Genomic DNA, 13,633 nt, shown 5'->3' on the forward strand with positions numbered 1-13,633 from the left:
ATTCAGTGCCGCTTAAAAGTAACTTCTCCAAATGTTCTACATTTCTGCATAAAGATGACGCAAAACTTTAGCTGACTTTCACACAAGTCATGGCAGTAGATAAAGATAACCCAATCAAACAAATTAAACTGAAATATTATGTTTCAGCATTTGTTTCTTCAGGAAAACGAGACAATAGTGCGCCATTTAGTTTTAGTTTGTCACACTATTATTTTTAATGTATGGTTTATTGACTGTAATAATGTGATGTGTGCGTCCTTGTGAACTAAGTCCTACATTTCATGAGGTAATAGCTCCATTAACTTGGCAGGTTCATGGGTGTTCATTAAATCAATCGATGAGACTTTCACTGCTATTAGCCACTTGATTGTGTTGCATTTGCAGTGATACGGCCTTCCTCTGCTTCTCCACTCATAACTGTGTTTTGACTTTTCTTGACGATGCTTGAACGTCACTGTACAGAATTTGTTCGGATTTGTAACACTAAAAGGATCCTTTCAGATTTGTCTTTTAAAGTTTCTTCAAGCTCATGTTAATAAAGAGACATGGTAAGACTTTAATTTAGTAACAGCAGCAGGGCAAGAGAGTGCAAAAATACTAGATAGATCAAAAATAGAATAAAGGAAGGAGAAAAACTATTGGAGTAAATATAGGGTAAAAAAAATACAGACTACATCAAACTTAAGTAACTCACTAACTTAGTTTGGTCAGAAACCATATAAACCACATAACATTGACATTCATGAATAATGACAAACTACAGTAGGAGTGTTGACCTTTATCCCAGGAAACAAATATTAAAATTACATGAGTATGAAAAGCATTTGACAAATGACCGAAATTACGCAGAGATAAATAATGAGTTTGTTTCCTGGGATAAAGACAGATGTATTGTCCAGAGGATATCCGTGTCTATTTGTTGTGGAGGAAATCTAGTGACTGAAGCTGAAGAGTCTGACTACAGAAGGGACAATAGACCTCCAGGAGTGCTCTTCTTTCACTGGGGCTGCAGCAGTCTCTGGCTAGAGGAGCTACCAGGTCCCAACAGTCTCGTACAGAGGATGAAAGGAGTTGCTCTTGATGTTTGACAGTTTGGCCAACATCCTTCTCTTACCCACCTGCTCCACTGAGTCCAGAAGACAACCATGGCTGGGGTTTGTCCAGTCTTTCCCTGTCGCTCTCTGTGATCCCACCACATCAGAAGACCACAGCATAAAGGGTTTTAGATGCAACCACAGTGTCCTTAACGCCCCAAAGTTTTGTCCGACCAGTCCAGTTTATTGTTATAGTGAACGACCAGGTACTTGCATCCGTCCACTATCTCGATACTCAACTCCTGGACCCTCCAGCCCACTGATGCTGTCTGTGAGGCCTTCCTGCTGAAGTTCACCACCATCTTCTTTGGGATGCAAACTGCAGGGGATTCACTAGATACTAGGGGTCAGGTGGTTCAGTATCAGCCTCTCTTTTATCAGGTGAGAAGTTAAAGGTCTGAAGTGGTTGAGCTCCCTGGGGTGTGCTATCTTTGGTGCTGGACTACACAGGACATTTTCAACAGAACATGAACTTTTTCCAGACTGAGGCTCGGGGGGTCCAGAAGATGTGTGGGTGCTGTTGGGGAGGAGGGAGTTGGCAGCCAGACAGGACATGGCTGGGATGGAGGCTGATAGACACAGTTTTGGTGGGTGATGGATGAGTCAACAGATTACTTTGCCTTCCAGTCTTTTATGAAGAATTCATCAGACATAGCAGAGAGTGTATTTTTTGATAAATACGATGAAACACATATTTAAAATGACTTACATTACACCACTATAGAACACTTGGTGGGTAAGAATAAAGAGTGTTGTGTGATTAATATATTGTTTTTAGCTATAGTAATAAATATGACATTGTATAGTTTGGACTTGTAGAGTTTCTTGAAGATCTTTTCCCACTCATCTGTGTATCTGCTTCAGTCCTAAAGGACTAGTGAGGAAGGGTTTAATCTGTGGGCTCCCATGAGAAACTCGTTTGACTAGTCTCTGTACGACCAGATACTTACCTGTCGTTGGGGGAGGTGGTTTGTCCCCTGTCCTCTTTCTCCAGTGAATGGTGGTCTAACAACCCATTATCAGTTAGAGGCTCCAGTCTCATGATGGTATGAGTGTATTGTAAATTGATTCAGGTTCAGAAAGTGCAACACGGGGGAATTTTAAAGAACAAGAAAAATAGGACAGTGCGCTAGCCTATACGTACAAAAAAACGTTTGAAACTTTCCAAACCATCAGCAGAGGACGTAAACATGGCTGTATGAATAAAGTGGATGAAGTGGAGACAGGGTAAGTGTAAACAGGAGCCACAGGGATTGTATATAACGTGTGCTACAGAGGTAATATGGATAATAAATAACAACAACAACAAAAAAATAACTGATGACATTATATCTCAGTCCACCTCCACTGTTCAGATGATTTTCAAGATTGACATCCTTCACTTAAAGTGTATTACGTTTAACTGCTGCTTTAAATTTGGTTAACACGAGTCAAGGATGCTAACGGGCTCGTCAGAGTGGATTGGGAAACAAAAAACACATTTCCCAGGATCCCTCGGCGCTTCATGTCCGAGCTGACGTCACGGCGTCTGCGTCCATGTCTGCGTCCCCCTCCTCCTCCCCTCCTCCTCCTCCTCCTCTTCACAGACTGTATGGTCCTCCTCCTCCTCCTCCTCCTCTGTGTTTGCTTTGTGAGAACCGACGCGGGGATGTTTGGGCGGACGAGCCGGACTAGGTAACCTAAATGTACATCCTACTGCTTTAACACGGATATTGTGGCGTCTCTGTGAATCGGTGCGGGCGCAGCGTGTGCGTGGATATTTAGCATCTTTTGCGCATCCGCAGAACGGAAATGCTGGTTTTTGCAACCCGATTTTTCCGCAAATGAGTGGTTTAGGCTAAACACGCCACCACTATCTGTTGTTATTACTGGGGAGGATTGCGTAAGGTAGCGAGCAAGCATGCTGAAAACGTGTGAGTGCAGGATATTCAGACATGTTGCAGACATGAAAATGGTCTCTAGTGCAGCCTCCAGCTGCTCTCTGCGCCCATTTGGCCTTTCTTTTGTCATTCAAATGTTTTAAGCCACGTAATTCTCACTGAACCGCCGGCTGCCACAACAAAGATGCTGCTCGTGGCTCTAATACAGATATCCGTTTCCCGTTAATACGCGTGTAATAATAACAGTCGAGCTTGTTCCTGTTTGATACCTGGCTTCACAGGCTGAGCTGAGCTGAGCTGGTGCATTTTGAGAAACAGGAAGCCATGCAGAGTCCGACCCAGGCACACAGCGGGTCAGACGCGGAGCTACCCCCGCGCACCGAGCAGGCTCGGCCAGCTCAGGGTGACCCGGATGCGGGAAGAGAGAAGAGCAAATCAGCTGCTACTTCTGCTGCTGCTACAGTAGTCACACAAGGGGGAAGAGAGAGCAGCGTGCTAACAGCAGAAGCACCTTCAAGCGTGGCAGTCGTATCACCAGTGGAGAATAAGACTGCTTCTGCTTCTGAGCCCCCCACCGGCTCCTCGGACAGCACTAAAAAGATGGTGGCGGGCATGGCTGCAAAAACAAGCGCAGGTGCAAATAAGAAGTCTGAGAGTGATGGGCTGCAGGCAAATAAGCAGGATAAAGTTGTAACGGATGGCAGGAAATATGTTCCCTCCAAGAAGGCTATGGTTGATCCTCTGAAGATTGATTTTTCCTACCCGCTGAACATGCCATGTGAGTATTTGACTTTGTATTATGCATCTTTCCATGTTATATCTTGATGTGTCAGGCTAGCGCTGAGAGGACAGCTTGGTGTCACACATTCACTGCTATGACTTAAACTGCCCTTTAAATCACATTCCCACATGTGAAGTGAATTACAAAGTGAAATACACAATACTGTACAAATATTTCCAGTAATGAACCATGCACGGACATTTTTAGTTTAAACTTTAGTTTAATCACAATGTGTCACAGCGAAGTTTGGTTAAATCAGTATATATATATTAGGTTATATCATGTATATAGTGCTTATTGCAGATATGTAGTTATGTGTTGATTGTGTACATTCATGTGAATGTTCGCCAGAGAACACTGAGAATTACACGTTGTAGTCTCTATTAGTCTACAGTCTATATTAAATATACAACAAATTTAATCCAGTGCTCCAGGGTCTGTAATAACACACTACTGTGTGTGGCAGTAAATAAATGCTGAATAACGTTGCTACTGAGAAGAAGAGAGACTGTAGAAGAGATGCAGCAGGTGTAAAAAGTGTGAATAACCCGGTTAAATCTGCAGGTTTTTGTGATGTTGACACTGAAAAAAAAAAATTCAGAGAAAGAAAGGGAGACAACTGTATCACACGAAGTGCATCTTGCTGTGACACAAAAGCCACGAGAGAATGTGTTATAGTCTGATAAGACCAAGACTGAACTTAAAAGGCATGTTTGGTGCGAAAATAACCGCACATCAGAAAAGAACACCGTGTCTAGAGTGAAGGGTGGTGGTCACAGCATCCCTTTGTGAAGCTGCTTTTCTTCACCTGGAACTGCGGCTTTCGCTGGAAGTGCCATGGCACCTTCTGGTGTCTGCTGTAAAACTTGCTGAAATTTGTCACATTGGTTTTCAGTATCATGGTGTAGGTAATAATTTTTAAAATAAAAGTACAAAAGTGTTGATAAAACTTGCAGATATTTAAGGCGTTTACACTTTTTTATACACATTTTAGGGTCTGTTTTGGTCAGTCACAACTCATGTTTCAGTTTCTTAATCCATCTTTAAACATCAGTATATTTTCCCAGAGTGTTATTTATCTTTTTATGAACCTTTATACTTGTCGGTCTAAGGATATTGACGTATGGTGCATTTAAACTTTCTCCCCGTCCTGCTCTGTTTCCCTCTAGCATCTCAGCTCTCCCTGCAGTGCACCGAGTGCCATATCATCTTCAGAGATGACAAGAGCAAAGAACGTCATCTGAAGCTGAACCACCCTGCAGAATATGAACAGTGCATACTGAGGAACTCGCTTTTTGCCTGCTATGTTTGTGACCGCCATTTTACAAACTCCACAGAGCTATTGGTCCACCAGAAAGGCCACCCGGAAAAGAAACCATTTAAATGTCCGTTATGTGACCAGGCCTTCAGAAAGTCATCAGAGCTCACTGGGCATAAAAAAGTTCACTTTGGCCAGGGCGGTTATGCCTGCACTGAATGTGGCAAACCCTGCAAATCGCTGACATTGCTGAGGTATCACCAGCGCACACACACTGGAGAGAGGCCGTTCGTTTGCAAGGAGTGTGGAAAGAGGTTCACCATGTCCAAAGCTCTGCAGAAGCACGTAATCTCGCACTCGACAGAAGGAGCTAAGGGAGATGGAGGAGGCACCCCAGCTAAAACCCCCCGGAGGAAAAACGATAGTAAGACTTTGTTATAAATGTTATTTCACGCATCCAAAGTTTAACCTACTTCTCCAACTTCTTCCCATTGTTTTGATGGGAAATGGGTCTTGACAGCTATTGAATGCATTGGATATGGAATATGTTACAGGCATTTGTGCCCCCCTCAGGGTGAAATGTAATCACATTGTTGATCCCATGGCATTATTATCTGGTCAAAAGTATGTCCAGTACTGTAATTTATGACTACAGTTTGCTACAGTCACATTCAGCCTCAGTTGGACTTTTGTGTTTATATCTTATTAACAAATGTGGCCACGCGAGTATGCTAAACTATGATGGGAAGCAAAGATACCTGTTGACTATCGCATTTAACTCAAAGCAGCACATACAGCCTCACACAACTTTGTAGACCAGGGGTGTCAAACTCATTTTAGTTCATGGGCCACATACAGCCCATTTTGATCTCAAGTGGGCCAGACCAGTAACATAATAGCATAATAACCTATAACAATAGCTCTAGATTCTTCCCTTTGTTATAGTGCTAAACAGTGCAAGCACATTATGAAAAATGTTTACATTTAATGAACTACCCTTTTACGAAACATTTTATGAAATTTCTTGAGAGAAATAAGTGCAACATCGGCGCATCGCTCAGTGATGTGTTATGTATGCAACTTTTACTAAAACAAGGCAACCCCTAGTGGAAAAATTGGGATTAGATGCCAATTTTATTGAAATTTTCACACTTTGCAATTTCATCCCATATACCAGATTGAACCCTCTGGTATGTTTGTCGCCCCTACTGTCGACACTCAGTCTTCGTCACATTTTCTTATCCAGTTACAAACTTTTGTATTTGTCTTCTTACAGGAAATAGTTTCCCCTGTATATCACAGCTTTCTTTCTTTATTATCCTTAGGTGCTTCGACAATAAAGTATCCTTGTTCTGAATGCAAGAACACTTTCAAGAGTATCAAGAACCGGACAAACCACTTGAAAATTAAGCACAATATATTGCTTGCTCCACCCAGTTATACCCATGAAGACAAGCAGCAAGCGGACCACAGGACGCCGATTATAACCCCTATATCCATTTGTCAATCAGCACTACTGCAGGTGGAGCCAAATGGACCTCTGCAAAAAGTTGATGCCAATATTGACACGGAGCAGATTCGGAGACTTATTGAATCTATGGGAAATGTGCAGAAAGTGAACCAAGTTGTTATTTTGGGGCAGGTGCCACCTGATGCCCTGCCACTGGAAGTGCAGCAGGTATCACAACTGGCTGAGCCTGCAAGTTCAGATTTTCAGAAACAGACAGACTCTAAGACAGTTGAACTGGCTTCAAACAACCACTGCAATTCAATGGAGCACACTATTATATTGGAACCTATTACTCCTGATGGACAGCTAGAAAACCCTTCTTTCTCAGAGCTAGGTTCCCATATAGCTGCAGGTGAACATATAGAGCTTACACTCCAGAGTGAACACACAGAGAGACCCGACGGAGAGTTAAGACATCAGGCACTTCAACAGTCCAGTATTAGTGTAATACACTCTGATCCTATGGATCGAATGGTTTGTCCAAGTGAGGTAGATCAGCTCAAACAAAACCTTGAGCAAACAGTCATATTAGAACTTACTCCTGCTTTGATACCAACTATGGAGCTGGAACAATCCCAGACTGTGCCACAAAATGAAATCCCTTCCTCTTCTGTGCTAAACAATGAAGTGGAGACTCCTAATCAGACTCTAATAGATGAGCAACAGACCACCACCCTGTCAGTCCCACCACTTATGCCTACAGTTGAATTAGAGTTGACATCTTTACAGCCAGAACAACAACACCTTTCCTCTTGCGCTTTTGTTCCACCAAACACATTTACACAAACTCCCTGTGAACCTGAATGTAATTCAAAAGAAGAGGTTGGTTCCCAGGTTCGAACTGTAGGCCTGGATCAGGTCCACACTGTGATGGATGGGGATGCGCTACAAGAGACACAGGAAAAGACAGAACAAGAGCCGGCTAAGAAATTGCTGGTAGGAAGTAAACATAACTTGTCTGAAGTAGAGGCTCTGTCATCTACAGAAGAGGCTCCATCACAATTACAGGCCGAACCGGGGACACAGATCTCAGAGTTACCTGTAAATTTAATGTCCGCTCAAGAGCTGGTGAAGGTGCGCAAAAGAAAGCCTGCCAGGACGTTTATCTTTGAAGAATATATGCAAGACCTGATTGGATCCACATACAAGGATGACTTGAAAATTGATGCTAAACCTGCGAAACGCCAAAGGACAAAAAAGTCTCGCCTTGTTGTTAAATTTGGTCCACAAGTCAACGAGAAGATAAACAAGAAACAGAAGAAGCCTTCGCAACAGCCTCCGCCAGTAGAGGAAGACCCAAAAACAGGTGAAACGCCAACAACAGATCCATCAGAAAAAAAGAGGCCCTCTCATAAGAAGGGAAGGCATGGAAAAAAGGACAAGACAGTGGGAAATTTGTTATGTACACCTGAAATGAAATCAACTCGGAGCCCACAACAAATCAAAGAGGATAAAAGAAAAAATACAATGAAAAAACAAAAGGATGTGGCCAAGGAAAGTGTAACCCATATAAGTGAGCACAACACTGTAGCCGCACCTATATTTAAAAAGAAAAAACAAGCAAAAATAATGCGAAAAGGTCAGCCAAAGAATGGAAAGACAAAGAAAAATGTGGCACAACAAGAACATGTCAAGAAGGCGGATGTACCTGGCCCATGCATAACGCAAGACTCACTACTTCTACTGAAAGGTCATAAACAGCCCCAGCTGAAAGTTTACAAGTTAGACCCGACCAAAGCATCGGGCCAAGCACTGGAGACCTCACCTCAGAGCAGTGAAAGCAAGTTCAAACATTTAGCAAGTGAGTCCACAGATAATCTCACGGCAAAAGGTAAGAAAAAAGCAGGACGACCCAAGAACCAAAAGGCTCTCTCACTGTTATCCTCTATACAGGTGTCTCATCAACCACCTGAGAATCAGCCCCTCCAGCCAAAGACCACAAGGAAACGCAAAGCCTCCTCAAAAGTGGAGACTGAAGGAGTGATAACCTCTTCTCATTCCAAGCGTGCCTTAGAGTGTAAGGACTGCGGGGAGAGATTTAATGAAGTCTCATCCCTTCAGAAGCACAAGACAACAGTACATATTGTAGAGAGTCCTTGTCTCACGTATACCAATGGTAACATCTTTGAAGGTGTCTCCAGAATGGATCTTTACCATCTTCCAAAAGGCTGTGACAAGGTTGTTGGGGTGATGGCAGCTGCTACAGACTGGGATAATGAGCCTGAATTAGTTGAAATGGCATTAGAAGACAGGGAGCGAAGTGTCTCATTTCCGGCTTTGATTCCATCACCATCGCTACCAGTTTCTCCTCTAGGTGTCGATGTAAATGCCTATGAAGTTAAGGGTGCAAGTAAAACAGCAGCAGATAATCAGTCTCGAACATCCTCAGAAGTTCAGCCATCATCTAATAAAAGGAAAAGCGACGAGACTCCAAGTTTTGCATCTGAATCCACTTTAGGTGCCTCTACTCAGACAAAGAGGCCTGAGACAGGAGAACCTTTGTCATCAGATGAGGACAAGCAAGAAGAAATTCCCCTAAAGAACCCTGACTCTGAAGTTAAGGGTGATGAGGACATTAAGGAGGATTTACTTCTCGAGGTAGATTTAGTCACGGTCGGGGAGCAGAATGAGGGTGATGGTCCACCTTCTCATGAAGACACAGTTGCCCAAAATAAATCAAATGAAGGTGCCGACGAACAAGTTAGTAACGAGCCTTCTGAAAAACATCCAACATCGCAAACTGTGTCTTGTTCTACTCAACAAGTGGATATCAAAGAAGAGGATGAAGAAATATTGCTCCAAAAGAAAAAAGAAGGAGGGAAGGGAACTGTTACGAGGAACGCTACAAGGGGTAGGAGGAAAGGAATGGGACGTCTAAAAAGATATGCAACATCGAAGAGAGCTGTGGATATTGTCAAAGAAACAGAATCAGAGAAAGAAGGGGTTGAATGTCAGGTAGTTTACGAAAAAGGTCCTGTCACCTCAGATTCGGAAATGATTGACGATGAGCTTAGTACAAAGACGCCAGAGACCTGTCTGAAATTTGAAGCAAACAAATCCACTGCACCTGTTGCCGCTTTGCCTTCCATTCCCTCTGCATTAGAAGAATCTCCTGAAGAGCAAGTTGTTTTGGAGAAGGAATCAGTTACCAGTAGTCCTAACAAAGCAATGAGTGAAAGAGGGCTACTGGGAGGAGTGGAGCAAGACAGGGAGACTGACCAGTCTCCAACCATCATATTGGAGAAGACCTCTAGACAGATAGCAGCCGGTGACAAGGAGCCGTTCCTGGTGACAGCGAGGAACAATCTAAGACAGGTAGGTGCTAATAAAGGAATAAATACCATGCACTAACAGTGAATTCAACTTTGTAGCATTACAACATTTGTTTTCATTCCAGGGTTTGGACAACGTTCTTGAGAATGAAGTTCTTGGGAGCCAGGAGATCAAGGTTGAGGAGAGTAGCTTAGATCAACCACTGGCTTCAGCCTCCTGTCAAAACAGACAGAATTCAGGTGTGCAGCCACAGCATCATCGGGACATAAGGACTGTTTTGGTGAAAGAGGAAACCAGCCTCGTGCTGAGTGATGCTCTGGCAACACAGGGCAGCAAACACATCCGATGGAGCGTGGAGCCAGTTGGCCTTGAAGACACAGCCAACCCATGTAAGTATTAAGGAAAACTTTGGGTACATGTTGAAGTAGGAGTTCACAAGTTTGGAAAATAGACGACTTGCTCTCAATATCGCTTTCAGGCGATGAGTCTAGCGTTCGCATTTTCAAGATTTAACACATTTCACACCATATAATGGACTGACAATGAATGGGCCTACAATAGAGAGGCAAAAATAGGAAGAACAAATCGAGACTAAAGAGACAGTGACACTTGGCAATCAGCTCTTGACACTAGCTCTACATTTCACACACGGACTACTATCAGTTTAAAACTCTCCCCCACCCAAAATGTATATACAATCAATGGAATTATGTTATTTTAGTCTGCATGTATATGGTATAAATAATTAAGTCCATGTAATCACATGTGTTTTCAGTAATGGAGAGTGAGGAGGCAACAAGAGAGTGTCGCCTTTCCCCTGAGTTCAACACCAACCAGTGCATCTTTTACCCAGTGAAGGAGGAGGAGAGGGAGGTCCTACTGGGAGCTGCTCAGAACAGACAAAGTTTAACCCCAGAGGGGTGTGGTGCTGCAGAGCAGACCGAACATCAAACTCCAGATGTTGACATACGTGAGTAATAGTCCCTTCATCTTCACCTCTTTCCAAAGGTTATTGAAGACCTTGGTTTTAACGCTGACTCTGTTAAAACAAATGTAGGTCGCCACTCTACTCCGAACTACCAGGAACCAAGAGTCAGAAGTCTCATGTCAGACCCAGGAGTTAGTGACTTTGGAGATGGACAAGGTTTGTTGTTTTCTGTTTTACATCGCTCGCACCTACTTCGGTATTATTCTTGAACTCATCTTCATGTAATAATTGATCTTTCGGTTGTGTCAGACTTTGAGCACCGGCAGCCAGCAGACTTGCGGGACTTTCTGCTCCAGAGTTCTGACGAAGAAGACAATGGTGGTGATGAGCCGTCTGATCCGCAGCTTGACTCAGAAGCAGAAGTCATGGCCTATTTCTACAAGAACAGCACACAGCAGCCAGATCAAACATCACAAAAGTACAGGAAAACTTTCATTTTCTAAGTCTAAATAAATGTTTCTCGAATTACATATTTTATTAACATTTAAACCCAATGACATTGTGCAGATATTGTTTTACTAAATGGGAGAATTAAGGATGAATCAAGGATTTGTTAGATTAATATGTTATGGAAACTCATTGCAAACATTGTTTTGTATGTGGTGTCACACATTTGCTTTTTTTTCTCCCTTAGTTCATCAGCTTCAACGAGCCACCTCCAAGCACCAGGAGATGAAAACAGGACCAGAGAGCCCATTGATTACTTCACCAAATATTTTGGTTGGGATACCTGGGTAGAAATTGCCAGTTACTCAAATAAAGTGTCCAACAAGCCTAATCCTGTCACATCCAAAGAGGTTGCATGCTTTGTTGGGATCCACATTGCCATGGGAACTTTGAGGGTTTGTATTCCTGTTTGATTGTTAAATGATTATTTGATTATTTCAGTTCAACGCAAGACCACTAAAAGTTGTGATTGATTTTGTTTATTGTAACTTTATAGTTTCCCTGTCCGAAACTCTACTGGGAGGACCTGACAAAGGTGCCCTTGATTGCCGAAGCCATGCCACAGTCCCGTTTCCTTGAGCTGTCTCGCATGTTGAAGCTAACCTCTCAGTCAAAGGATCCAGCCAGCAGTAACGTCCAGGAGGGAATATGTGATAGCCCAAGCAGGCAAAGTGTAATTTCCCAGCATAGTGACGGGCAGTACCAAGGTGACAAGACAGATGACTCAAACTGTTCACAAACACAAACTGATCCCCTGTGGAAGGTTCAGCCGTTGTTGTGCCGCTTCAGAGCCGGGTGTCAGTCACTGAAACAGGACGGTGATTATGCAGTTGACCAGTACCCTCTTCCTCTGACTGGGAAGATGCACAGGAGCAAGCAGTCTCTCTATTGTACTACGTTAATTGGATTTGGTGGTTCAGTCTTACATGTGGATCTTAAACTGGATCTCTCAGACAAAGAAGATGCTGTAGAAAAAATGGTCCCCAAAGGTAGTATGGTGTTTCTCTGCAAACAGGAACTCTCCACACCCGCAATGCTGGAGCGCCTGTTAGTTGCTGGGGTCCATGGGGCAGGCAGGGTGGTAGGAGCACGAGGGCAGATTGGGGATGAGTTTGTGAGCTCAGACGGGAAGTTGATGTTACGCAGATCCCAGTGCGGCTTTATACTCTCTACAGCTGGACACGGCCACGGGAACATGGCCTCTCTCATTGACAACTTTGAGAAGGCTCAGATGTCGGCTCGCCTCAACAGAGATCTGCAAAATCTTTATTCGATTCCCCTCACTGCCTCTGCACCAACCTGCTGGCCCCAGGCGGTGCTCTGGTACCTGACAGATCTGGCTTTGGTGAACTGCTGGCTCCAGTACCGGCAGGATCACAGAGGATCGTCTGCACCCTTGACTCTCATGGCCTTCAGACTGGAGGTGTCCAAGGCTTTGATTCTCTCCAGCAGCTCCGATACCCAGGACTCAGTTCCACCTCACCCCCCTGCTGAAAATCCTCGTGCAACTAATGAAACTAGCAATCCCGTCCTGGTGGAGGAAAGTCCTCTGCCGGATGCAGCGGTACGATACGATGGTTCGGGCCACTGGCCAGAGCAACTTGAAGAGGGAGAAGGGGGAAGGTGTCGCTTTGGGGACTGTCAGAGAACATCACGAGTGCTCTGCCTTAAGTGTTGTGTCTTTCTCTGCATCTCACGCAACCACAACTGCTTTTTGAATTTTCATAATCAAAGACATTTGGAGGAAGAGTAGTTTACATTGAGTTTTTTTTTTAAAACATGTCGCTTTCTGATATAGAATGTAACAGTGTTTTTGGTGTAAGTGAACCCAGCTCCTCTAACCATACAACTTTCATTGGCAGTGTCGTTCTTTTGAGCAAAACATTTGTTCTGTCATTTAACATTTACATGGATATGATTAAGTTCACCTCTAATGATCCACCTCGAGGAGAATTAAAAAAATAACACAGGGTTGTGACCACAATCCTATAAATAAAAAATAACACAAAACAGGAGCAGCAGAAAAGAAACGGCACTGCTAGGAAGAAACTTTTCATACATACAGCCTGTTACTGAAATACCAACGATTTTATTGTTAATTATTTACACCTTTACTTGTCTCCCATAAAAGACTGAATGTGGATTAATGCAGATGTATTATATTGTCTTGAAAAGGTGAAATTTAAATAATATGTTAAAACCGAAACCCGTAACTTAAAGATACCTAGAGGTTGGTCCCGTCATTTGGATACATGCTGACCAATACTACTGATTTATTTTCACATTGTGCAAATAAAAGAAGTGAAAAAGTGAATCATTGCAGCGAATGAGTACTTTTTTAAACCAATGAGTTGTTGCGGGTCACGTGACAGAGATCAGCCATAGAATCAGACGAACTAGAG

At 43.3% G+C, this 13,633-nt stretch overlaps 1 protein-coding gene across 2 annotated transcripts; it reads left to right on the forward strand.

Annotated features, from left to right (window-relative positions):
* Nucleotides 1-2,729: 2,729 nt before the first annotated feature.
* Nucleotides 2,730-13,545, forward strand: znf576.1 (zinc finger protein 576, tandem duplicate 1). Of its 2 annotated transcripts, XM_084556258.1 has the most exons (10): nucleotides 2,730-2,768; nucleotides 3,256-3,752; nucleotides 4,925-5,437; nucleotides 6,339-9,838; nucleotides 9,921-10,185; nucleotides 10,572-10,766; nucleotides 10,854-10,940; nucleotides 11,034-11,202; nucleotides 11,419-11,626; nucleotides 11,728-13,545. In XM_084556258.1, the coding sequence occupies exons 2-10, from the start codon at nucleotides 3,299-3,301 to the stop codon at nucleotides 12,982-12,984; spliced, it is 6,648 nt and encodes a 2,215-aa protein (XP_084412384.1). In that variant the 5' UTR covers nucleotides 2,730-2,768; nucleotides 3,256-3,298; the 3' UTR covers nucleotides 12,985-13,545. The 2 variants fall into 2 exon arrangements, with proteins under 2 accessions (XP_084412384.1, XP_084412385.1); XM_084556259.1 differs by having other exon boundaries at nucleotides 2,744-3,752; nucleotides 10,650-10,766.
* Nucleotides 13,546-13,633: the final 88 nt, after the last annotated feature.

This window comes from Chelon labrosus (genome assembly GCF_963514085.1).
Source record: "Chelon labrosus genome assembly, chromosome: 12".
NCBI lineage: Eukaryota > Metazoa > Chordata > Actinopteri > Mugiliformes > Mugilidae > Chelon > Chelon labrosus.